The sequence below is a fragment of the Numenius arquata genome, chromosome 4, assembly GCF_964106895.1.
Source record: "Numenius arquata chromosome 4, bNumArq3.hap1.1, whole genome shotgun sequence".
NCBI lineage: Eukaryota > Metazoa > Chordata > Aves > Charadriiformes > Scolopacidae > Numenius > Numenius arquata.
This window is the reverse complement of record NC_133579.1, coordinates 48477279-48504644: the sequence shown is the minus strand read 5'-3', so window position 1 is coordinate 48504644 and position 27366 is coordinate 48477279. Positions and strand designations below refer to the sequence as shown.

The following is a 27366-nucleotide window of genomic DNA, read 5'->3' as shown; positions in this document are numbered from 1 at the left end:
GCTGCTAATGTTGGTTCTTAAGTTCTCAAGCTGAAGAAAGCATTTTCAGAGGAAAGTGGTGATTTGTGATGTCCTTAATTTTGGTGTTCCTCTCTGTGCTTTATTCCTGACCTGTATGCAATGCTGAAACCTTCCCACTTGCCCATCTCAATTGTCATATAGAATCAGAGAATCATAGAATTGCCTGTGTTGGAAGGGACCTTTCAGATCATCTAGTCTAGCCACCAACCTAACACTGACAAAAGAGTGATGGCAGACATTCAGAAGATGGCCCACCAGGGCCAAGCTGGGAATTGGGAAAGGGGGCAGGATGTGGGACGGGCGTGAAATATGAGAGTATTTAATGCTAAAGAGAGAGCCAAAGATGTAGTCTTTGTGCAGTGACAGTGCAGGAGAGACCAGCAGCTGAACAAGTAGTTACAAATGGACTGAAGTTAACAAAGCCTCATTTTTTCATGAACTAGTGACTCATGGTCGAAGAAATAGCATCAGGGTCTGAAAAGGAGACGCTGTACTTTAACTTGCTGGCCTTTGAGATAATCTACATCTTTCCTGCAAAAAGGGAATGCAATATGACACCCAGTCATAAACCTCATTAATCTCTTCTATCTTGAGGATTTGGCTACTGTAGTATTTCTACCTTACTAGAGGAAACAGCTTAGCCACACCATGGAAAACAGGATTCATCATGATGATTTCTTTCATGTAAACAATGAAATCCATGACTTTACCAGTGTTCATTTACTCAAACTATAACACTGCACAGGCTAAGTTACTCTGTGGAAACCGAAATTTGAATTCTGGATCAAAAAGGTAACATGATTTCTGATGCCAATAATGCTTTTCAGCTTTTGAGGTGCTAGGGTTTTAACAAACATGGCCAGAGACATGAGCTAGACTTTTGCAGCATTGTAGTTCCATCACATCAGTTACAACCTCTGCATTAGAATTTATAAATGGAAGATTACTTAAGAGCTGATTTTCTTAAAGTGGCTTGTGTTACTGTATTAACTAAGGCAAGCCTTTGTTGTTTTCTAAAGCTGACCGAGATTATATGATTTTTGTGGGGGGGTTTGTTTGTTTTTTAAGGAAATCTGACTATGGAACTTTAGAGTTTGAAGAATAATTGAAATTTTTCAATGCATCAGACAAAATCAAATTGTAGATTAGTACTACCTATCCTCATTCCCCTTCCACCAAATTTAAAGCAACTGTACTTTATAGTACATTGTCCAGTTCAACCAGATTAAAGCAGTAGTTCATCCTCCCCTGTCCAAGGTCATACTTACAGTTCTCCTCAACAGGAGATTCTCCCTGAATATCTCCTTTTCTGCTTGTGATAATTACTAAATTCCCCTTGTGTAGTGCTGAAGAGCTTCAGACTCAGAGTAGCTACTGCAGTGTACCCCTGCATTCCTGGTATTTGTTGCTTGCTTTCAGGAATACCTTTTTATAACAAGAGCTTAGGCATGGCTAGAAATTGGCTTTAAGAAACAGCACAAACTGCATTTTCTTCAGAACCAAAGCACGGTCTAGCATTATTTAGCTTTCCGTGCAGTTTTTCCTCCCAAGTTTAAAGAAGAATGAAGCGAAATGTGCGTAAGAACCATGTTGCCCCCCTGTATACCTGTGACATTCAGTGTCACTGGTCAAAAAGCAGCCAAAAGTTTAAGCCATTGCAGAGGCCACTGGTTTTGTGTTCAAGGTTCATTCATGTTTTCCTATTTACTGTCTTTGTTTTACGTTTCTGCATTGCTTTATTATGGGGCTTTATTACAGTCACGGGATAAAAGGACTGAGAGGCAGTAAAATCCATAGGAAGAAATGTCATGGCAAGGAACCAGTCACTCTCAGAGGACACAAAGCTAACTGCCAATAGTGTCAGTATCTGGAATTCCCTGGGTGACTTGAGTTCAGTGTCATTATCTGTCATGAGTATACAAAGGAAGGAGATAAAAAAAGAGGGACAGATTTCCCCCATGCTCCCCAATCTTATTTTATCAATGGCTTCATTACAGCCTCATTGTATTAAGGAGATTTCACAAGTCCTAGCTAGGATATTCTTATTTTAAGGAAAACAGCATTAACTTTTCAGACTAAATCCACATTCTTTATACTTCACTGTTGTACATATATATGGATACCAAGGACAGCTTTTAGAATAATACCACCCATCCAGTGGATGGGTTTGTTTTCACTGCTTTAATTTTCCCGCTCTCTGAACTCTCAGATATTTTTTTTTTATCTTCAGGCCGCTGGCACAAAAATAACAATGAGAACATGGCATATTGGCAGACTATTGTTCGAGAAGCTTTTTACCTTTTCAAGGTCAAGTTTAGTTCTCACTTCATTAAAAATTATTTCAGACACGAGTGGAAGCATTCCTGCCTGCTCAGGAAGATGCTGGAGCACCAGAGGCTGACTTTATAAAATCCTCACGAGGGCCTTGTCCCATCCATGGTACCGCACTGAGTCTTTGTCCTGGAACAAAGGATTTCTGTTTGCTCCAGTGAGGTGGAGACTGATGTTTCCTTCGTGATTGTTCAGGATTCATACAAAGGGTCTATTCTGCAGGAGTGGCTGGAGCAAGTAGAAGAGGAAGGGTCAAAAATCATCACTAGAGCATGTTTCTGTTCTAACTCTGTAACAGGAAGCAGCAAGGGCTGCAGAAAACTCAGGACAGAAGAAAATGTCTAAGTTGTGAAGTCAACAGTTTTCACAGAGAGCCCAGGAATCTGCCAGCTTTGGTTTATTTCAGCTTTTTTAAAGTGATGCTGTGCTCAGTAAAATATCCTGCTTTCTTTAAAGAATAAAGCAGCATAATTCAATCGGGAGATATAATGACTATCTTAAACAAGGTAGTGACCCAGCCCAGCCTTAAAAATACTACCTATTTTCAGCATCAGTTGGTGAGCAAGCAGATGTGGCATCACACTAATGCTATCAGAGAGTCCATGTATTCTGCAGCTGCTGGACCTAACTTTATTTTTTAAGAAAGTTTTGCTCTGTCACTCTGAACTATAAGGAAAGCTGGGGGAAGCATGGGGAGACTTAGATCTGTAGAAACCAATTATTTCGGGAGAAGACGTGAAATTAGGGAGTTTTCCCACAGGCAGGCTCAGGTTTCTTTTGCTCCCCCTGCTGCTTGACAAATTTCATGACAGCTGTTTCCAGCTTTACACCACCCTTTGCAGAACACTTAAGTTCAGAGAAATGTATACTGACTTGTGTGCGCCTGAGGGATGATTGCTATAAGAGAATGTCCTTGTGATTCAAGTCATCAGCATTACAATACGCTGCTTTCAAATACGACTGCAGTCTGACATTTTTACTGCACACAGACCCAGGACTTTTTGCCTCATAGGATCACAGGATTATTCAGGTTGGAAGGGCCTCAGGAGTTCATCAGGTCCAGCCTCTGGCTCAGAGCAGAGTCAGCTGTGAGGTCAGGGCAGGTTCCCTGGGGCTTTGGCCGGTCTGGTCTTGAAAACCTTACATTTCCCACAGAAGAAAGGGACCCACTTTCTACGTGCTTCAGAATAACAGGACACATGATCACCATGATATCCCAACAGAGTATCAGTCTGTGGGAACCTTCAGGGCCTCCATTTAGGCTGATCAGTTTATTTAATTTTTTTGTCTCAAAGGCTGTATATCAAGAACTCCTCAAAACTGCCCAAACTGGCGTGGCTGTGCAAAGACCGCTGTCTCTCATGATTTACAGCAAAGGTAGCATAGGATTCTTTAGGTCCATCTTGGTGCATGCCAGGCTGTGGTATGCAGTAGGCTTCCATAGCAAGCCAGTGGTGCTGGCCTCTAGTGTTGTACCGTGTACAGCAATTCCTCCACAGCTTCCAAAAAACTTTATGATTGTCTATAGCAGTGTCCTTAAAAAAAAAAAAAACCAAAAAAAAAAAACCCTGAGTCTTAAAGGCAACAACTTTTTCACTTGATTATTTTCATGTTAAAGTCACATGTGATTTCCTATCAACAGGGAATAATATCTTTATGATAAAACCTAGACTTTTTGTTTTCTTGGCCCACAATAAAACACAAAATCCTTTATTTGTGTAAATTGATGAGTAGTTGGATTTCCTTCCTTCATAAGAACCCTGTTGAACATTTTCCATGCTGTTCAACTACTTGAGAGACTGCACAGTGGAATGAGTGCTTTAGGAGATGTTAAGGAATTTGTATTTTGTTGCACAGCTATATTCAACATAGAAACACACTCCTACTGTAGTCTGAAGAGGGGTGTAGCTAATAACTATTTCTGTAGTTTCAGTACTAGTAGTTAACTGTTCAAAACTGTTGTTACTTTTATTCTTCATAAAAATACAGAAGTGTGGTTTCCTTTAACGTTAAGATGCTAGAGTAAGTTTTTCAGTGACAAGCCCCAGTACTACAGAGTCATTTAAAGAACTAAATTTTGAAGGTAAATCAAGGTATGGTTTTGGAATAGCCATAAGAACAGCACTAACAAATTCAACTTTTTTTTTCCCAACATCTTGTAAAATAAAATGTTGAACAGGTGAGTCAAATTCAGTTTTTCACATTGATGCAAGTTAGAATAAGATATTGTTTTGACTTAGAAACAGACATGCAAGATTAGCTCATCTTGTAAGTGTGATACAGGCTCTGAAAGGAGACAGAATTATGGAAGTTCTGCTTATGTGCGAAAGAGGGAGGCCATAGAGATGTTTGGCAAATCAGGAGATCGGACCACGCAAGACTCTGGCTACTTTTTGATTTGTTTATTGCACGCTTCAAAAGGCAAAATCATATGACTTCTATTCTCCCATATTAATAGAGGTGATGAGGTGATAGACTTAACTGATACTATCCCAAAGATCTGAGGTGCAATTCAAAGCTGAGACGTGTAATAAGGTGTGAAGTAGATTTCCTCTGCCCTCACTGGGCACCCCATAGCATAAATGGGCATAGAGAGGTCACGAACAAGGCATGGGTTAAATTAGTTAAGACGTAACCCTCAATACATACATAGAACAATATTTTGAGGGTAAAATGCCTTTCTTGGACTGCAGTTCTGCAAATATAACAAGTTCAACAAATGATAGGAAACATCTGTTGAGAGTTGTTTTGCTGGAGAAAAATATGAACTGCATTGCATCACAGAATAACCTTTAACAGGCTAACAGTACACTTCCCCCATGGTAAAATCTGTTATTCCAGTCTCATTCCAGGCTGGTGTATGTCTAACCCATTCTTAAAAACATGCATTTTGGATTCCATAGCTTCTTTCTGAGGAACATAGAGACATACCATGTCTTTGTCTATAGGCAGTGTTTCTTCTAACTGGAAGCTGCACTGAAGTCTAGAAATGCTGTACTGTTGTTCGTAGCTCACTGGAATACTCTTTTGTGCCTTCTATTTGTCAATGAATGTCCCAAAAGACAGGCAGCTTTCTACAACTGCCTAAAAGCAAATCAGTCTAGCACCCTGCAGATTACTATACACATGCCAATAGCCTTTGTTGGCATAATGTATTATAATGCATTATGTAGTGAGTCTCTAAGGTTTAGTAATCCCTGTCAGCAACCAGAATAAATGGAAATAGCTTCCAGGAGATGCAGAGCCTATGAAAAGACTGTTAGCTTTCAAGACCTGCTGACATTCAAACACACATACACAGCATCTGAAACAAGCTCTCCTGAACAGTCTTTTCGTCACAACCATTTGTGAAAGTCAAATGCGTGAAGTGTACTTAAGCGAAGAGATTAAAGAGAAGTTGGGCTGAGCACTAGCAGTTTGGTACTTTCCCCACCATTCACTCAGGCTTGTCGGCAACAGAAGTTTTTGATGTGTAACCTTTTCATATGCCTAGACATTGAATTTGCTGGCTGAGAATAGCAAGGTTCCACATGAAAGTAAGCACACCTACTTGCAGAGTGTCTAAGCCACAAGTGAGAGAGGTTTTTTTGTGTTTTTAATGCACAACTGGATTGCAAAAAAAAAAAAAAATTATTAATATTAGATATTTTGTATGCAGAACATAAAGCTGCATGGGATGAAGGTGCACCACAGTTCTTGAACTCCTGAAACTGTAGCCCAGACCACACAGTCAGGGAAGGGCATCTCTTACTGGGCACTTGCCCTGCTCTTTGTGCCCTTTCCCTAGGCAAACCCCCAGTGACCTTTAGCAGGGAGATGGTACTAACCTACCTGGAGCTTTAGTCTGATCTAGTATAGCTGTACTCATTTTCTTATGCTGCTGTAAGTTATTGACATATTTAATAAAGCCCTTCAAATTTGACTGCTGTAGATCAGTTAAAGACATGCTACCCAGTTATCAGTTCAAATGATTAAAATACTTCCCGAAATGCTTAGGCTACTGTTGTTTATACAGAGATAACACCACCATAATAAATACCGCTGTCTACTCAGGCCTTCAGATTCTCTGTAGTGTTCCACTCTCCTGTTTATATCTTCAGTTTTCCTGTATTTTTAAAGAGTTTGTCACTGCTCAGTTGAAGTTCCGTTTAAACGATCAAAGACTTTAACAAAACTTCCCTTTAATATTATGCTGCAGTCATACCATAACAGAAAAATCAAATCAACTATGTTGCTAGAATTCCACAAGCAAAATCCCTACTCCCAAAGCATAAAAAATCCTTACTCCCAAAGCATTAAAATGCTTCAGCCTCAGCAGACTTGCCAAGTGCAATATTCATTACTGTGTATAGACATTGCAGCCAACTGCAATTGCAACCTGAAGCTGCAGCGCCATTACACGTGCGTGTTGCTAGCCTGTGTGGAAGCTTTTACTGTTTCATCTTCACCTCTTGATTAGATTAAATGAAGGTATAAGTGTAACCCTACCCCAGCCTATTTATCCTATTTTTAACCTTGCAGACACATGCAGAAAGGCATAAGGGGGAGGGGGAAACAAACTTTCTTTTAACTGAAAAGAAAGATAGAAGACATACTATAAGTAGATCTATTTCCTAAAATCTTTCTGAGTAGATCCCGTCTCTAATTGTGTGTGCCACGTTCCCTGTTTCACTGGACTACTTGCGTCATTTAATCTGTTACCATCTTCTCCAGCCTGCTTTCTGATCAGTCCTCACTCTTTACAAGGTAATTGCAAACATCATGCAGACCACTCAGCATCACAAAAAAAACTAAGATTTCATCCTCTTTTCAGTATATCTCATCTGTAACGGAGTGGGTAGCTGAGATACCTTCCAGCCTTTGCAAGATTAGTGCTACTGTTTTCCAAAAGTAGAGCCTGCTTTTTTTCTAGTACATTTTGAACTTGTCTTTGGAATAATATGGAAACTTCCCAAGTTGCAAGTGCTCTAGAAGTTAAATTGCAGAGGGCTTACACAATGCGAAGTGTTAATTTCTTTTCCTGCAGCTTTTTCCCCTGTGGGCAGTGAGAATACTGTCTGCTGGTAAGATGACAGAGAGAAATCTCTTTGCAAAGTGAAACTAGTTATCAATATTGCAACCAAGAGATGGCAACACGCTGAGACAGAAATAGAGGGCCCTGCTGCTGCCACACCTCACCTGCTCAAACTGCTTATTCTTGAGTTTAGCAATCACTGCTGTCTGTACCCACCAGCTGCTATGTAAGAAGTGCTTTTTGAAGCCATTTATCAGCGCTGACTCTCTGCTCATGAGGGGAACAGGGAACACTGCAGTTTGCAACAGCTGAGGAGGAATGACTGCATACCTCCTGGGTATAAGTCATTACCCCTGGTTTGCAAACTGACCTTCCTTCTATAGGAGCTGGATGGAGATTGAGCCTGTTCTTATTATGGCCAGAAACAAAGTTTAACTTCAAAGAACACGGGACTGAAGACAAGGCTTTTGGTAACTTGCCTGTCTGTCTAGCTATGTTAGAATACTCTTTCAAGTGGCTGTCAAAGAAGGAAAGACTGCTGTATTTGCCTTTTGCTAGCAATGTGCAGCCTGCTGTTAGCATAAATGTATGGAATCTTGCAGCAGCAGTAACTATACTGCTCAGCAGGATGCTAATGACACTGTGCAGTACAAGCAGTGTAAAGGTCTTTGCTTTCATGAAAACAACAAATTATAATTGGAGAGTGGACATCTTCGCATCTTATTGGACTTTGAAGAAAGATTCGGCAAAATACACCCTATATGGTTGCCTTGCAGGTATTTGAAGTAAAAGTCACTGCAATCTGCCTAATGATGTCTGCAACAATGAAAGAATTTGCTCTGCCACTGTACAGTTACTTTTTAATAATTGGATTCTCAACCACACAACCTTCTCTGCTCTGGACTGTCCCCTCTGCTTCAATTGTACCCTGTATGAATAGTTTGGCAGAGAGAGAGAAGTGCTGGCTAAAGTGGAAAAAACTCCACACCCAGCTTATTTGTCTTCTGCTCTTACCTTCCTCCACCTACTAATCTTTGTATAGGTGATGGAGATACACCGCAAAATACAGCACCAAATTAGTCAAGTAAAACATTCAATTGTGAAAAATAAATAGTGGGCCCTACCACAAGAAGTGGGGAAGAAAACTGAGGATGAGCTATTTTGCAGGATGGTGAAATGTTTTGTTGACAACACAGACTGTGTGTCTCAGAACACGAGACCTCCCATGGGCCATTCGATCACAGACTTTGGGAAACTTCTGTGGTCTGAGTACTCACAGGCTAAACAGAAAGGACAATCTCTGGCGCACAACCAAAGAATGAGAGTGAAATCCCAGCTGCCTTGGAGGTGGTAGGACTTCAAAGACTAGCTTTAAAAGCCATCTGAACATGTAGGGATGTGACAATTGGATAGTAAGAGAAGAGCTAGATAGCTTGTAGGCTAAATTATAAGAGAGTAGTTATAGAGTCTTACAGAGCCACCAGATTTTACAGCCAGTGTGCATAATTTACCTGGTACACTTGTTTGTAACCTGACAGGGTTACATGCCAGAGCATGTAAGGTTCCAAGTTTTGCCCTGTTCAGTCAGCTTGCTTCCTTAACATCTGCTTTACTGCAAGAATAACAGGAAGAAATAACTTTTTTAAAGGTAAAATCAAATTGAATAACAAAGTAGTTATACTTGAAAGGATGTCAGGTACCCTTTCTTAAAGAAAAATTCCTTTAAGTGCTGTCACCTCTGTTCTTTGATGGGTGCCTTCAACCAAATCTGGACCCGCCAGCTGCTAAGAGCCCCCACAGCCCGGCCTGAAGCCCTGCCTCAGGACTGACCAAAAATTAAACAGCATGTACTACCTCTGTACCATCTCTTATGGGCTTTTTACAGAAGTTTTCCATTCATCTGTGGACTAAACAGCACACTCTTTAAAATAACAAGACCTGGCAGATTTGTGACCTGAGGGCAGGGCTATGCTGAACACCTTTGCCTTGGTATCAGGCATATTACATACTAACAGTATTAGTATCAGCAGCACGTTTAAACCCTTAAGTTTAGATTTAGGTCAGATCTCTGGGTCCTGGACTACTTCAGATCTTTAGTTACTATAACATTTGATAATCTGTTTAGGAATACGGGTGTCTTAGCAGAGCAAATACTGTAAAAATAAGTGTCTTACTGTTTTCGTTGCAACTAGACCTTTCAAGTACAACCATTTGCAGGCACCATAAAAATTCTTTCTATATGTGTCAGTCTTGGTATGTGGGGAGCCTGAAGAGTAGGAATTGCTTCTGAAGTCAACATGCTTCTCCTACGTGCACTTGTGTACTCTGCGTATTTGAATGCAAGCTGAGTATAAATATACTGTGTGTACACTACCGTCTTACTGCATTTAAGTATTTGAAAATGTCTTTCAACTGGTGCAAAAACATTGCTTTCAATGACAAGAATCGTTGATCATTGGGGTGGCTCTCTAAAGAATCTTTTAAAATCTTCCCTCCAATTTCTTCTTGGTTTCCATCAGACTGAACCGTAACATTTGAACTGGTAGAATCCAAGTCCAGCAAATATTCTGTTAGATTTCCATGCATGTTAGTTTTACTTATGACTCCTTCATAAACTTTTGAGTCAGGACTATTGCTTAACATGTAAGTTCTGTTATTTTCTTTCCTCAGTCTGTGTGCAAAGAGGCAGAAACATAGGAGAATGGTTAAATAAAGTTATTAAAGTTAATCATAAAATACATCTGTCTTTGTGATGATTAAAACCTTAATCATTACATGCTACAGATCCCTGAACACTGTAGAAAAGCAAAATTATTTTTATTACTTTTGTATCCATCTTCTTCCTTCATTTAATACCAAAAATACCCATCAGTAAACAAATTTTTTAGACCAGGAGATTCTATCTTTCGCTGTGCTTCCCTTCTGAAATATAAACATGTCTTAATTTTGTTCTTCCTAGCTCTGTTTTGTGATGTTTTGGACGCCAAACGTGTCAGAGAAGATTTTAGTTGACATAATTGGAGTAGACTTCGCTTTTGCAGAGCTGTGTGTTGTTCCTTTGCGCATCTTCTCCTTCTTTCCAGTTCCAGGTAAAAAAAACAAGAAAACAACAATCTGTAACCTTAAAACCAAACCACCCTTGAGATGGTGTCATAGAGCCTGACATGGCTATATATACAAGAGTGTGTGAATGCCTAGCATAAGCAATATGGTTTTTATTGAAGCAGTTGTAGACCAAGACTATTTACATCAGTAGTCAAGATACAAAGATTGCAGTAAGAGCGGTCCATCATTAGGCAGGTTTCTATCTATTGTAGCTGACTAAGAACACACACATGAATGGCAGTAGCAATACATGCATGCCAAGACTGAAATAAACTGTTTGGAACAGCTTCTAGGACCAGCTCCACAGTAACATCACCTCCATTAGTCTCTCCTGCTGCTGCCAGGCTCAGTGGCACTTTCAGATATCATCAGAGCATAAACAATATAGAATAAAAGTTAATGCCCCTATTCAAGAGAGAGGCAAGCTTGACAGCAATAATCATTTTTTTCCCCTCACAAAATTTCTAATTTCAGTAATCAAATGCTACGTCATGTAGTGTTTTCTGCTTATATGACAAGACAGTTTTGTAATAAAGATAAAAACCCAAATATAAGAATAGGTACGTGTAGATATCTTTTTATTTTTGTGCCTAGCTGTTACACCATATGCCACACAGCAGCTAGACAGAAAATTTTCCTTGGTATGATTTCTCTTTAGGGAAGAGGATAGGGTTTTTTCATGAAGAAAGTAGAACCATCTAATAAATTCATTGTAAGAGAACAGCTCTTAGGAAGGATTGCTGTCTGTAACTCCATAACTGGCTTTTTTTTTCCCCCCCAAACTCAGTGTATTAAAGCAGTTTGCACACAAGATCTGCTTCGTTTCTAGTAGGGTATCCCAGTGTGTAAAGTTACCAGAAACAAGTTTTACCATGGTTGTTTCTGAACAGTGCTCTCTCCAGCAAAAAGCTTCTTATGAGATGACTGATATTTTCTTACTACTCTTTCCTCCCTTTCTCCCCATCCCCTCCCCTTCCCCTGTTTATGAACAGTGACCGTCAGAGCGCACTTGACTGGTTGGCTGATGACTCTAAAGAAGACATTTGTGTTGGCACCCAGCTCAGTGCTGCGGATTATCGTTCTCATCACTAGTCTCATTGTGCTGCCTTACTTGGGGTAAATCATTCTCCTCTCCACAGAGCTAATGGGCTTGTTTTCCTCTTCATTCCTGTTTCCTGTCACTTGATAACTGAATTTGCGTATCTCAGAACGTTTTCCCCAAATACTAACTGTAATATAAAGCCTTAATAGTGTCAATATCTGGAAAAGAAACATCTACAAATTTGCAAGTGTGACTTTGCTCTAGGCAGGCATAATAATGATAACCCTTTTTTAAAAATATGCAAATGCCAGAGGCGAAAATGTGTCCTAAGGGGAATTTTTTTCCATTCTACTAAATGCACTGTTAAGAAAGCTAATGGAAGAATATCTTGTTTATAAGTTAAATAATCTATTCTACAGCACTCTGTACAAGACTTTAAATCCTTAGTCCATAATTTGATTCAGAATGTGTTTCTTTTACTAAAGAATGAAGCCATTAAGAAACAAAAAAAAAGTCCATTAAAATGCCAGCTATTCTCTTTGTCAGTGTATTATGTCTTTGAAGGAAATATTTCTAACAACAGATTGATTCTATATGCCATGGAAATATGATTATGAATCATGCATTCTCACACAACCATGACTACTCTCTTTTTATGCCGCCCCCAGAGTTCATGGAGCCACTCTTGGAGTAGGATCCCTTCTAGCTGGTTTTGTAGGAGAATCCACCATGGTTGCAATAGCAGCCTGTTACGTCTATCGGAAACAGGTAAGAATTAGGCTCTGCGGGATCTGGTGAAAGCAGTTGATGAATGTAGCGGCTTTTAGTTCAGATTGAGAGTATACTTTTGAAATTTAACCCCCTCAGCATCCCCACTTACTGAATTTGGTTTGCTTCCCCATGCAGTCTCAAGAGTGTGCAACTTGGGAATTCTTTGGGTTGAAATGAAACCAAAAAGTGCCCTCCAACTGCTAGTGGGCATTCAGGCCATGGGACTCAAATACAGAAAATACAATCTATGCATTTGCTTCTCTTTTTTTATAATTAGATTACTTACTAAAGGCCAAGCGAAGATGCCCACCACTTCTGTTTTTAGCAAAAAATATGGAAGATGGAATATCTAAAGGCCGTACGTTGGAACAAACTAAAACCAGTTTGGATATGTATTAAGGGTGCAGGTACAGCAATAGACCAAAGTGCACAAGGTTCATAAGAAAACAGAAGGCCTTGATTTTCATCACGATTAGTCTGTCATTTTTTTCTTGAACACCAATGAGTGAAACCTGTAGACTCTGAAATGGCTGTTCTTGGCCTGTGGTTTCACAACATATATCTGTTTGAATGAACCTCCTCATTGCTTCTTTGTTACAGTAGTAGCTCACAGAGTTTTTCTGGCCAGAGACATGGTTCTTAATTTTCTGCAGTGATGAGTGCAGGTGGTAGTAGTAATAACTGTGCCCACGTAATTTATTCCCTCACCAGAATTAGTATGTAGCTGACAGCATTGTCTCAACAACCAATGTGACGGTGGAGGAGCCAGCCAGTAGCTGTATACACCAACTTGTTTTCACCTACCGTGGTAATGAGCAGGCAGCTTTTGAGAGCTGTAAACCAAGCGTTGTGTGTAGACACCTCTGAAATTTTGAAACTCTGATATGCCCAACTCAGCTGAATCAATAATACCTGTGGGGGATTTTTTGTCAGCTGTACAAGGGTTTTCTGTAAAACTAGTCAGCCTGCTGAGAAATGGATAATAAGGAACAGATGCTTCTACTTGTTTTGTAGTGGGGCTGAATGCTTCTTAGCTTTACTAATCCAGGACATCCTGGATGAATCATAGGACTCTTGAATGCCCTCTTGCTCCTGCTAGCCAAAAATACTCTAATATAACTTGGCCCTGGTGGGGTAGGGGATCAGAGTAGATCAGCATTACCAAGAAAAGCCATAATACATCTTGTAAAATTCCTGAAGTTTGACATTTGAAAAATTGGATTGCCACCTCTCTCTCTCCCCCTAGAGCAGCTTATCTTCTCTCACATTTTGTTTGCTTTTTTTTTGGTTTTTTTCTTAATAAAAAGTCTGTGATGTAAAAGGTTCCAGATGCTCTCTTCCCTCTAGTCATGCTGAAGTCTGTTTTGGATGTTCCTTAGCATAAGAAATGCCTCTATTATTGCATTTATGTTAGAAAGGAGAAAGCTGAGCCCTTCGACGGTTATGGAAACCTTCTAAGTTAAGACAACTTATTAGTGATGAGCCATGAATATGACACAAATATTCCAGCTCTTAATAACATGCTAAAAAAACCCTCATTATTTGCACCTCACTTCTTTCAGTGCCCAAAGTTTGTAGGACTGTGTTCATGCACGGCTTACTGATAGGTTTCTGAATGCTTGTTTCAATCTAGAAAAAGAAGCGGAATGAGAATGAAGCAGCTACAGAAGGTGAAGACTCTGCAATGACCGACATGCCTCACACAGAGGAAATGACAGACATCGTAGAAATGAGAGAAGAGAATGAATAATAAATGGGATGCAATTGTTCTCTGCAGGGACGATTGGAGTGACACTTCAGCATCTTGTCGTCTCTCATACTTTTTTGTTTGTTCGTTTTTATTTTTGTAATAAAGAGGCCTTGATTTAAAAGGTTTCAGATAAATTCTCTAGCATACTGAGTATGCTCTCACTGATGAGGGACCTAAAAAGAGGTCTTTGCTTTGTTTTTTTGTTTTGTTCCCAATTGAATTTGTTTTCTCACTCCATGCAAACACAAAAGATACAATTGCATCACTGTAGAGTCTTCCTTACTTATGCATCCACCTTCTCTGGACAATCTGCATTTGTCAACCAAAGCCCTGCTCTCTGTGCACTTGTGTGTGTGTGCATGTGCGTGCTTGCACGCACATGCATGCGTGTCACTGGCTCAATGCTACTGCCATAATCCTACTCCCTCCCCTCTTTCCTTTTCCTTCCTTTTCTTTATGAGAAATGTAAAGGAAAAGAAGTTTGGAATACAGAGCTTTATTTTACTTGCTTGAAAATGACTTTGCTACATAAACTAATATACTATGGTGAACTATATCTTTTTGTTTGGCCTCATCACTAGAGCTTATACTGCACAGGGTACAAAACGGGGAGGAACGTGTAAGTCTCCACATGCAAAGTGGAGAAAAACAGGTTCCTCTCTCATGTTAAATGTGTGTGGATGTGTACATACACACACAGGTACATAAACAGAGACATACATATATATATTTATATATATATGCATACGATAAATAAAATACACATGGGACAAGAACTCTATTTAGCTTTCATTCCATCAGAAAGATAGTAATCTTTTGAAAAATGTAAACATTTAATTCAGAGTTTTCTTGAATCATTAAGCCCAACCTTACGTATAATTTTCTTTAGAAAAAAAAAAAACATGCACTTTCCTCTTGTGAAGAGGGTGATGCTGACTGATAGACTTTGACTGTATTTGAATTTAAAAAAAATAAATATTGACAAGCTTTACCAAAGTTCTTGTCCACTGATTTGACTTTAATTTTTAAAGGTTGCTCTATATACTTATTTCTGGTGCCTATATATTTTTTTAAAAAATTAGATAATGTATGCAGGATCCCATGGTATATCGCATTACTACACAGAGTTCCATGAATTTTTTTATGTAGAAATGTACACATATTCACACACTCTTGTATGTGTGTGTATATATACATATATATACACACACACACGTATGTTTTGCTATACCATACTTACCTATGCAGTAGATCAAAATCCATATGGTGAAGCTCAAGTACTGGTGGTCCTCCAAGCCATTAATTAGGGACCTTGATCATATGTTGGCTCTCAAGGCAAGAGTTGGGTGGAAGTGGGGAGCTGCTGTGCTTTGGGAAGGCAGCAGGCGCTGCGTGGCTGGGCCGGGCCATAAGAAACAGAGCATGAGGTCGGGTGGGTGACTTGTATCTGGTAGAAACGCACGAATATAAGAGGTGACCGAACTGGAGAGGGTTTGGCTGCCACTGATGATGGCTGCAGCAGCAGCAACTTGTATTTCTGTGCTTTTCTGTGTTTAGCTGCAGGGCAGCGCTCTTTACAGGTTTGTCGTAGCTTGGGTATCTTTCGAATTTATTCATTCCAGAGTCTGAAAACAGTTATCTTCCATGCTATATCCATAGATCAGTTAATTTAAACCTTATTTAGTAAAAATATATTTTTCTAAGTTGTGGAAATTATTATTATTTAATTGTGGACATATTCCATTTCTAGATTTATTTGCCAGGTAGTCCCAGCACTCAGAGAACTGATCAAAACTAAACATTACTTCAAATGTCATGTCAATATATGTGTATGTAGACATGCACATGTGTATAAATATATATATTGTATATTATGTACATTTATTTTAAGCAACATTTCCTATTTTTCCAAGTTCAGCTAAAAATGCCTCTAAAAAACTACAGAGTTGGCTAGTAACCGGTTATGGCTGTCATGAAAGGCATTGTATCAATGAACTTTACATTTTCTTGTAAACATTTGTACCAATTTGTCACATGTACAAATGCAATAAGAAAAAATGTTGAACAACAGATTTGCAAAATCAGCTCATGGCTAATGAGCAGTGGCACCAGGAGGCTAAGACTAAATCCTGTCACCACACATTTTCTGTGCCACCACAAGGTTGTTCTCCTTGCTTCTGACAGTAGTTTAAAGAAAAAAGATTTTAAAAAAAACAAACCTCAAACAAATGAACTTTGTGCAGTGTGTAGACTGTACATATTCATGAATACAGTCTCTCAAACAGTCGTATGTATGTAACGTATATAGACTGTTATAGATCACGGTGGCCATTTGAGGTCTTCTCTATTCATGTAGTTTTGGCTTCTCCAGTACATTTCTATCCAAGTCCACAAGACACAGTTTTTCAGGAACTGTAGAGATAAAGCAAGAAAATATTTTTGTGTAATATTTCTTTTGGTACATGACTAAAATTCTACCAGCATTTTTTTTAAGAATTTTGAGTATTACTGATAAAGGTTTCAAGGTAGTAATTGCACCAAAAAGTAAAAATTTGAAAACAAATTAAAGGAAACACTGAAGCTTTTGCTTCAGATAGAAGATGAACAAATATCAAAACCTGAATTACTGATCATACAGAACTAAACTGAAGGTATTGTAAAAGATAAATTCTCGGTTGCGTGGATAAGACTTAATAGTCCTTTACTTTGCAAGGTACTGAATGAGCGCAGGAGTAGTGGGACTTGGGCAAGAAGTGACCTACAGGCCCATGCATCGCATCTCTTATCCACTTCCTATGGGTCACGTATTTCTTTACATTGCTCTGCTGGATGAACAAAAATGCACCAACATTTCTACAAGGAGGGGTTCCAAACCAGCCCCTCGTGCCGGGCCGGCTGCAGAGCAGGGAGACGCCTGCCCAAGGAGTACCCTGTCCCCCCACAGCCCCTGGGTCCGAAACCTCCTTGGTCTCACTCGGGGTTGGTGGCAAGTCCAGCTGAGCTGGTGAGGGAGCCGGCTGGGTGGGCTGCAGGCTGGGAGCAGGCAGCTGTCCTCCTTCTCTGGGGCCCCAGTCAGAGCGTTACTGGTCCCAGTGTCTCTGTCAGGCAGATGCTGGTGCGCACGCTCTGTGCTGCATCTCTTTCTTCCCAAAATTACTTTCCTGACTTCTGTTAAAATGACTTAGCTGTCTCTCTGGTGTTATTGCTGAGGAAGTTGCTGTCTATCTCTCTGATAAGTATTTTCCAAGAGAAACCTGTTCGGTTTCTGCCTTGGAGAGCCAGAGCACAGTCAACTCAATGAATTCGCATGGGGACTTCCCAGACGTTCTTGAGAATTACTGAATTGTACAATTGAAGTCACAACAAAAAGAGGAGCAAAGCTGAGCTGCATCCTACATCTTAAATTTCAGAACAGCTCGCACCTTGGGAAATATGAGCAGAACACCAGTAAGCTGTGGATTAATGTTCCTTGGCTTTTAACTGTACTTAAAATTGTGCTAACTTGTCTTGAGTTTTCCTTTCGCAGAATTAACAGGAAACATTGGGGTGGGTTTTTTTCCCCTGCCTGCCCTGAGCAGCCCTCTTGCACTTACCAAGCAGTGGACCTGATGGAAAGGGCTCTGCATTTCCCAGCCAGTGCTCGATGCCATTTGGGCACACCAGCGGGTTCCCAGGCGTGGGGCAGCCCCGCTCCCCGTCCCCCTCGCACAGCCGTGCCAGGCAGGAGCGCTGGGTTGCCTGCTTGTTAGATAGAGCCACCCCGAGCGAGAGGATTGGGTGAGTAACAGAGAAGTCTTTTGTTTTATACTCATTTTGCTGCTAAATATTTCCTTTGAGCGGGAGAGATTTATATCTGGCTCTTGCTCGGTGTTTTGCCGAATCTGCAGCCAGAGGGAGCAGCCCGAGACGGAGGGCGAGCTGATGAATGCGGCCGATTCAGGGCAGGCCACGACGTGCGAACAGAAACCTTTTGAAGGCGAGAACGCCTTCTTTTGTGGGATGGCGCCTCGTGCTTAAAAAGAAGGGAGAAAGAATGCTTTCAGGCCCGGGTGCCCGGCGTCGCCAGGCATAGTTGTGCGTTGGGCTGCAAGGTGGCAACGGGGACGGGGCATCCTGCGGCTCCAGCATCCCGGCCCCGGTCCCGCCGCCGGCATCCTTGGCACCATGTAGGACGGTGCAGGGGATGGCGAGGCGGCGGGATGGGCTCTGTCCCTCACTGAGCTTTTGTGGTTACGGCATGACGAGCACAGGGTTGAGTGCAGCTAGGTGTTACCTGAGTATAGTTGCAGTAGCCATTAGTGTATTGGAAAGCCATGCATAGGTGTGTGTATGTGTATATGCACATGGGTGTGTATGTGAGAGTGTTGTGCAGACGTTTCTGTTTCAGCATGTGTGTAGTTCATTGGAACAAGGATTCAAGCCTAAACATTATCTTAATGTGAGACTAATAATAAGCCATTTTTTAAAAATTGCAATTTAAAGCTACATAAAAGAGTAAATGAAACACCCTTTCAGCAGACCTTCAAGCTAAAGCATGATATAGATCAGTAAGGTGGAATGAGGGAGGAAGGGGAAACGTTGATAAAGCTTGTGGGTATTGTGTATCCAGCCTAAAGACAGCAGCATGGCCTGGGGATGAGTGAAGCTGAGAGCAGAAAGCACCAGAGCTGTGGCTGCTGCCGTGTCCCCTTCGGCTGCCGTGGGGAGGGGCGGGAGGGTGAGGAGCAACGTGTCTGTGAGACACCGCTCTGAAGTATTTTGGAGGAGCCATCCAAGGGAGGAGTATGAACATCTTAGAAGAGTATTTAAGCAGAAATAAAGCAGCATGCAGGTTTTATAGCGTGCAATGAGGAGGCACTACATAGCTGGCTGTTTCTGAGTAACTGGCAGGGCTGCCTTGGTGAACTATCAGAAGGCATTACTTAAATAAAAGACAAAATCATCACAAATTTGGTATCAAACTGGCATTTCCCAAATACCAACTTAACCATAAAATGTTAGGATTCCCTTCCCTCGTTCATGTTTGCTTTTTTACTAGAACTCAAATGCAGAATATTGTATTTTTTTGAAGGGAGCAGGCTGCCACAGAGGCTGTGGGGGCTCACGGCAGAGCCCTGGCGGGAAGAGAAGCTCCAAATTTCTTCTGCGCCCTGCAACACACTGTATTCAATTGCAGCCTGACAGCATCATGAAACGAGACAAAATTGTCAGCTTAGCAGCAAACTGGGTCCGAGCATCGGTCCCGAGAGGCAGCAATGCTGAGGGAGGGCGTAGGGGAGCCCTGGCTCTCAGCTCCAACTCGGACACCTCGCCTGGATTTGCTTTGGAGAGCCAAGTTCAGTTGTTGGTGGGTAGATGTGCTTCTCAGCAAAACCACTGCCAGACTTTTCAGTAATTGGCACCTTCTGAATAAAAAGGCCAAAGACAAAATACGGGGGCAGAGAGACCGAGCTTTAAACTCGGCTGGGAGCGCGTACTCACACAGAAGGGCATTTTGGCTGCAGCTTGTGCAAATTAATTGTACAGTTAGAGAGTGAGCTTCAGTCTCAGCATTCCGTAAGCAAGATATCCACTCTATTTCAGTAAAACAGAAAAGTTGTGGTATATTTTTAGGTGCTCTTTTGTCTTTGCAACCCTGAGGGGGAAGTTTTCCTTAGTATTACCAAGCCTTGTCACTGCTCAAATCAATTTATTGGTTTTACCTCATCATTATTTTCTGTCATTTTCTTCAGACGTTTCCTTGTTTTCTTGTGAAGGCTCCTGCCAGGCTTATTTTGTCTGCTGGCATTTTGAGAAGAAAATGCAATCATCATGCTGACTGAGTGTCAAGTGATGCCGTGATTAAAAAGTAGCTTACAACAAAACTCTTCTTTGACAGGCTGTTTTTTCACTTTTCATTTGCTAAGCTGAAAAGGAGAGTCAAGAAGTAGAAGGAATTGGGGGTTGTCTTTATTTAAAATCAAGAACTAAAACAACTGATTCAAGTTTGTTACTTAACTCCAGACACTTTGTGACTTTCTAATGATCCGTAAGACCACAACCGAAACTTTTCCAGCAAAGTTAGCATTGCATCCCCAGAGCAGTGCAGACTAGTTTGAAGCACTGGGAAACACAAGGCTTCATATATTTCACAACTAAATGTGTAACTTAATGAGTTGGAGAGCCTGATTAACAGGGACAATCCATTAAGTTTAAAGTTCAGTTGGACATGAGCAGCCTGATCCAACGTCTAAGGTGGCCCTGCTTTGAGCCCCGGAGGGACCGTCTGCGGTCCCCTTCTGACCTAAATTATTCTCCAATTCAATCATGAACCTGGAGAGGTCCCTTCGTCTTAAGGGACTTGAGGCTGGTTGCCTTTTTTAGGCTTTCAGTTCAGGGTTGAGAGACAGTGCCTACTAGGGCTCATCTAAGCAAAAATCTGGTCTGCAGAGATTCTTTTGCCGATGACAAAACTTCCATATTGCAGAGCCAGCTGCAAAGTACCCTCCCACCCTCTGGGAGCTCACAAGGAGGGCAAAGCAAATATAAGCTATTGTATCTCCAGATGAAATATTTGAGTATTGTACCGCACTTTTTCAATTAACTCCCTAAGCAAAATTGCCTGAAACCAGCAAGCAATTGCATCTATTACCTGCTTCCTCCCATCTCTCTTAATGCACATCATTCAGCACTAAAAAAAGCCCCTCCTCTTTGTAATCAAGATAATGCAAAGTAAATAGTTACATTTACATAATAAAACAGCTTGGCCTATCTACAAATGAGAGCATACAAATCCCCTCTTAGGAAATTATGTATTTTAAAAACGGAACAACAGCTTTATCCATAATTCAGAAAAAACACAACAGAAAAGCAAAGAAAAAATCTGCAGAACTGAAAAAAAAAAAATAATCAATTGCATTAACTTTTAATGAGAACACTTCCTGGGCGGAAAGTAAAGTGTGTGTACACATGCACAAAACAGCAGAGCCTGGAACTAACACGCATTGCTCAACTTTGTAGTTTGCTCTCCAAAGCAGCACTAATGTAACTGCCTTTGTGTCCTATTACGATAAACAAAAAACGCCCTCCTAAGGAATAATGAAATAATTGAAAGGCTACCAGCAATACGTTTACTGTTATTTAGATCAACTGATTTTATCTGCAGAGTTTGCAAGCACCACAAAATTGCAAAAGCAAAACCTCCAAAAAAGTTGAAGGTGCACATACATTTTTGTAGATGGCGTACCCTTACTTACTGCCATCAGCAAGCTTTTTAAAATAAATCTAATCACTTTTTAAATAACTTAGTTCAAAGTGCACTTCACTTATTTTAGGTTTAATGAAAATCTACCTGCAATATCTTAAATATTTTTAAAAAGCAAACGCACAGGATGCAAAATTCAACCTGTGTTTTTAAACTGGGCATGAACCTCCATTGTCATAAAGGCAATCCAGCTTAGATCCCGTCAGGTTTTCATTTTTCGGAACATCATTCTCGCTGCTCCGTTATTTTAGCTCAGCTTTCTGTGTTGCTGCCTCCCCCTTTGTTTCTCGAAGCCAGGAGCCAGGGGAGGGTTTGTGGTAAGAGACACAGGCATGGCTGGAGGACCCTGGAGCTTGTCAGCTGAGAGCGAGGGTGGCTTGAGGCAGGAACTCAGAGCTCCTTTAGAAAGATGTCACTCCACCGTTGGGCGTGAGCTGGCGGCAGTGATCCTCCCCGGAGCTGGCTGTTCAGAAGAGGAGAAAAAAAATAGACATTGCCTGTTGCTGGTGGACTTGAAGTTGGGAGTATCGGAGCCCCCCTGTGCGGCTTGTAAGATTTGTTCTGTGGCACTGGCAGAGGATGTTGCTACCACAAGCCACAGAAATCCAAACTGGAGACCAAGGACCCGGCTCTGTGCGGTGGCATGGGTGAGGTGTGTTTTGTGGTGCCCGGGCAGCCCAGCCTAGCAGCGGTCCCACGCTTGGAGAGAGCCTTGCTTCATCTGTGTCAGCCAGAAAGCTTCTGGGCCTGCCTGAGGAGGAGCACACACGAGTGTGGAGTGAGTGTGTGTACGCGGTGAGACAGGGAGAGCTGACCGCAAATGAATGAGCTGAAGTGTCTTTTGCCAGCGCCCCACACCATTACCCTGCAAGGACCATATTGGTGGGCAGAGGAAGCCATAACCCCTTCGTTTATCATCTTTAGTGAAACATTCACTGACCTTTAAAGGTTATCGGGCGGTGTCAGTAGATACTAGCGATGAGATAGAACCCAATTTTATAGTGCTAGGAGCACAGAAGACAGAAAACTTCGCCACGCCTTTTGCAGTGGAGAACATTCACACATCCTGCTCTCTCCATCTTTGTGTACTTGAGCAGGGGCAGCCACAAGGTCACTCTAGAAAGAAGCTACAAAAATTGAGCAAAACCTAAAGGGCCGAGCAGAAGATGAAGACTATTTTGTCTTCTCAGCAGGACATCGTGGAGGAGAACCAAATTGTGTAGAGGTAACCCCCAGAAAGTCTCTCAAAGGAGATGCAGTTTCTGAACACAGGTTCAAGACAGCTTTGACCACATCGTGTGAGGTCAGACTGTGCCATTTCTAGAGTAATACTACAAGGCTAGCAGGTTCTCCCATCTCGGAGAGGTGCTATAAGGATAAAATTCACTAATGCTGATGAAAGATGCTTGGATACTACAGGGAACAGTGCCACAGAAATGCCTAAAAAAGTTAATTCATATTTGCATGTTTTAAATGTGCCTTTGGGTTCTCTAAAATTGACTTGTTTTTAGTTTCATGGAAATACTTTTAAAATTGGGAGCGGAGAGTAGTGTCTGGCAGCAGCGTCCTGAAAAAGGGCAGCACAAAGTCTGAAGACTCTTGCTTGGGAAAGAGGGGAAAGAATGCTCAAGGGGCTCGTCTTTTCCCCACCTGACCCTTGGACCGTGGAGTATTCTGCAGGACAGCGTTTTGTTCTGTTCTCAGCAGGCTTCCAACACAGGAAGAGGCAAGAGCAGTAGCTGGTCACCCTTTAGGGCCTGCTGCAGTTGCAGGGATTAAGGTCAATTCTCTAACACTTTTCTGTAGAGAAAAAGCCCCATTTTTTCAGTCCATTTCTGTAATTTGAAGGTAAATCTGAGGAGTAGGCAAATGCGTATTTCGCCTGAGAGGTATCGCTTGTTTTTAATTTCTTTCAGAATATTTTTCAGAATCATATTCAGATTCTTTCCTTCAGGATAAAGCTGTCTTTATGCAAAGCAGTGTGCCTAATAGCCATCCTCGACTACTTAAACAAGTCAATTTTGCAAGGACTGTAGGTGTCAAGCCAGAGCACCGTTTGGGACTACAGTACAGGGATCCTAGATCTTAAATGAAATGTTACCTCATGCATCACTTTCTGTCATACTTGTAGAATTCCAGTTGATTTCTCTCAAAAGAAACGTTGCTTTCTGTAATTTGTACATGTGCTAAAGCTACCAGTTTGTTTTTTAATGACCATTTTGTTTTGCTTTAAACGTGGGTTTTCTTTAAGCTCTAAAGAAACCAATGAAGGTAAAAACTTTGTACATTTTTAAACGACGGCTAAGGTCAAAAGTATAAAATTACGTGTTGCATTAAAATTGAGTGCTGTTTATGTATTTAACAGAGATGTATGTTTTTGCATTGTTAAAAAGAATGATCTATGCTTTCTTGGGGGGGGAACTGTGCTCCAATATTGTCCAATAGCTTTCATATTCTAATTACTTTAAGTAAAGTTCTAACAGTTTGCATATGATTCATGATTCTGATTGCTTCTGTTTTATTAATTCTGATAATCTGACACGGCCTAAAGTGCTCTTCTCATTTAGAACAAGCAAAATATACCTCCTGGAGAGAAATAATTCCAACAAGAAAATTGTTTTTGAATTATGAGCATGATGCTGCCAACTACAAAGTCTTAACTTGAAGTTAATGAAATGCAAGGGTATCTGTAAAATGATGCAAGGCAAGCTCTTTATTTCTGCAAAACCTCCAAGTGGTGTTGATATGGAAATACCACGGTCAGAATACTCACTTCACACCAAATCTAAAGCTTTTATCATTCCTATTAAATAGACAGTTAGTACTTAAAAGGAGAACATTATTCTCCTCAGGCCAAGGCAAACTCAAATGTCATGAGAAGATGCTTCATCCATCCATCTGGCAAGCCACCAAAGCTGTTCCTAGGAAGCTGTGAAAACATTCCTTAACCAAAAATGTTTAGTGTTTGGTTTTGAGCAACATGTCCCTTGGATACTCCCGAATGACCGAATCTGAGCCACCCAGAGCCAGTGCGAAGGCTGTGTATGGGACCACAGCCTTAAATGTAGCCTGATGCGACACTTGAGCAGAGATCCAGATGATGCACTTGGGAGAGAAGTTCAGCTTCTCCAGCCCACAAAGTGACTGCCTCACACAGCGGTTTCTATTTTCAATTTTAGGCAGCCTGCGATCTCCAGCATCCTGTACCCTAAAGCCTGGCCTGCCTTAAGGTCCCCCACGCCTTGTCAGCCCTCCAGTTCCTTCCTGCCTCCTCTTGTCTCCTCTCCCTGGGGCTTCCCAGCCACCCTCTCATCCCCCTGGTATCTGCAGCCACATCCCCCCTGCAGCGCAGGGGTCAGTGGCCCTCCAGCTTCCACGGGGTGCACCCCGCTGTCCCTGTGACAGGGCTGGGAACGGCAGCTCTTGTTTCTCCTGGCCCTTGGCACGGGGCCGTGCAGGGGCCCTTCAGAGACCCCTGAACCAGCCGCAGCTCTCGCTACGTCCAGCTCCTCCTTCCCCGCTCTCCAGCCACCGACTGTTGTCCCCATGGCTGGAGAAGGGATCCTCTCATGTCTGGTCACATTCCTGCCCGAGACCAGGAACACCAAGTGAGGCCAAGAATATAATTAGGGCATCTAAACCAGCAAACAGTAGTTCTCTTAGCTGCTCGCAGGTGTGCACTCCTTAACCACTGGCACCCGCCACTGCCTTCCCGTGGCCTGACCTTGTCCAGCTCCCCCTGCTCGGAGCGATGCCCTGCCGGGAGGCCATGATGAAAAAAATAGAAAAGAAAAAAAAAAAAAAGGCTCAGAAAAAGATACGGCCTTTGTGCCTGCCGGTGATCCGCACCCGCTCGGGAGGGCAGGGGCAGGTGAGCCAACATCCCCACAGCTTGGAAGGCCAGAGCCTGTTTGAAAACAGGTATGAGGATTCCTGCCATGCTGCTTCATTTCCAGCAGATTGAGCACGGCCAGAAGGTGTAAAAGCGTCACATGTGGTGAGTTTGACTTTCTCAAGCCAACCTTTCTCTTTCAGGGGCTACGTTTGCTTCATTTCTCTCTCCCTAAGCAAGAAGGGGTCAGATTGTAAGCAGGTAAAAAGTAAGACATTCTGTATGATGCGTTATTAATTCACCTTCTTTGCTTGCAGTCTTGAAAGTCTCCTCTCCCTCCCTCCTCCATTCCCATCAGCAGACCCTCCCCTGACTGCTCCTCCCTCAGTAATGAGGACAATTAGTTCTTCCCTCAATGAGGTATACTGAAATATAATCCAACGTAATCCCCAAAAGACACACACAGACCTCAGACAAGAGAGACCTCAACCACAGACAGAAACCCTCCCGCTCGCAGACGGTGCCGCACAGCATTTGCTTTCGTGCCTAATAATCAATAAGGAAAGGAGGGGTGGGAGCAGACGGTTCTGCGGGAGGCCTACAGCGTATGCGTTGCTGGAGGAAGATCTGCTCTGCACTGAGGAGCAGAAAAGGGCTTGTTACCACGATCGGGCAAAGAATCCCGAAACAAACAGAAGTACAGCACAAAGCGGCCAAAAGCCCCACCGTCATCTTTTGGCTGGGCTCATCTGAAACAGCACTTCTGAACGCTCTCGCTGTCCCTGCCACACGGCAGAGACACCTGCAGGGAGGAAAACCAAAGCCCAAGAGTGGCTGCTGAGGAAGAGGGTACCCAGAAGAAAGCCAAGCAGTAATTAACTGTCTACACAGTCTGTTCTGTAGCTGGGAAAAAGTGAGCCATCTTCCTCTAGGTGACTTAGAAGGTGCAGCATCTTCCTGTGTCTCATGAGCAGAGGAGCGTTTTCCCAGCAGCTAGAGCCACAAACACAGCCAAAACAGATTCCTCTGTGCTGAGCCCGCCTACTGCAAGCAGGTCGTTAATTCACACACCAGCCATCCAGTGCAGCATTTCTTTGAAGAACCAGGTGTTTCAGTGACAAGCCCCCCCTAATGACAACATAGACAGCTGGTGCAACAGGTCATCCTTCACAACTGCAGCTTTTATCTTCGTTCCGCAAAGGAAATTTCACACCATTATTTCCTTTGAATTTTCCATGAGCATAGATCTCTGTTGCTGTTTTCCGTCTTCTCAGTGGGAAGGCAGACACATCAGAATGGAGCATCCATGGGGTGGGGGATGTAGTAACACCTGGACTTTTCATCTGGGTGTCATACAAACCGGGCACGTGGAAAACGTCACAGGTTGGCTTTAAACAGCCCTAAGCATTGTTCCAACTTATTTTTTTAAAAATAATGTTTTCAACCACCTACTACCTTTAAAAATGCTATTTTTACATATTTTAGAGCAGTTGGTTTGGTTAATTAAAAGATTTTTTTGTTTGTAGCATGGTTTGATGAGACAAAATCCAGCACGTCTGAACGAGAAAAGAGCTCTACAGAGGGCTCATCAGTAAATGAACACTATGGAACCACTTGATAGTCTAAACATGACATTAATATTAGATACTAAAAGCTAGTACAGAAGCACCATGTGCCAGCTCCCCGTGGTAATACCTGCAGGAGGTGCAGGAGGCCAGAGATGCTCCAGCTGGGTGTTTTCTGGGGACTTTCTTAGGGTGCCTGGGTGGAAGACAAGAGTCTGAGACACGCAGCAGGAGACAGCACGGCCTGCCACTGTGCAAGGGCCATTTAATGCAAGGGAAATAAACTGTTAACTCACTGAAGTTTGGGGTTTTTCTTGTTGTTTCAGTTGTAAAAGTCCTCTTCCCCTTTCTTTTCAACCCTCTTAGCCGAGCAGCTCGGCAATGACCCCCCAAAAAAAATTTTATTATTGGTTCTTCTGCCCTCCTCAACAATATAAATTCAAAAGACAGGCTCAAGTGAGGGAACAGAAGCTGCTGTTAACTCCTGCTTGCTGGCCTGCTGAAAGAAATGCAGTCCTCCAAAATGCAAGTGCTCTCTCGATGCAGTTCGTTACGCCCCCGCACAGAAGATTAACTTTGGCAAGAAGAGATGAACCTGCCACAGAAGTGGCAAGAAGCAGGCTCTCACACAAGCGGTTACTTTCAGCTCTACAGAACCACTCTTTGAGCAAAACACCCAGATCTTATGCTGT

General features: G+C 42.1%; 1 protein-coding gene across 1 annotated transcript in view; it reads left to right on the top strand.

The window, feature by feature from the left end:
- Positions 1 to 15027, top strand: part of ANKH (ANKH inorganic pyrophosphate transport regulator) — a 104006-nt gene extending 88979 nt beyond the window's left edge. Inside the window, exons 9-12 of the mRNA XM_074146436.1 lie at positions 10326 to 10455; positions 11464 to 11587; positions 12182 to 12281; positions 13918 to 15027. Coding sequence (XP_074002537.1) covers positions 10326 to 10455; positions 11464 to 11587; positions 12182 to 12281; positions 13918 to 14034 — 471 coding nt within the window. The 3' untranslated portion in view covers positions 14035 to 15027. The remainder of the gene's footprint in view (positions 1 to 10325; positions 10456 to 11463; positions 11588 to 12181; positions 12282 to 13917) is intronic.
- The last annotated feature ends 12339 nt before the right edge of the window (positions 15028 to 27366 follow it).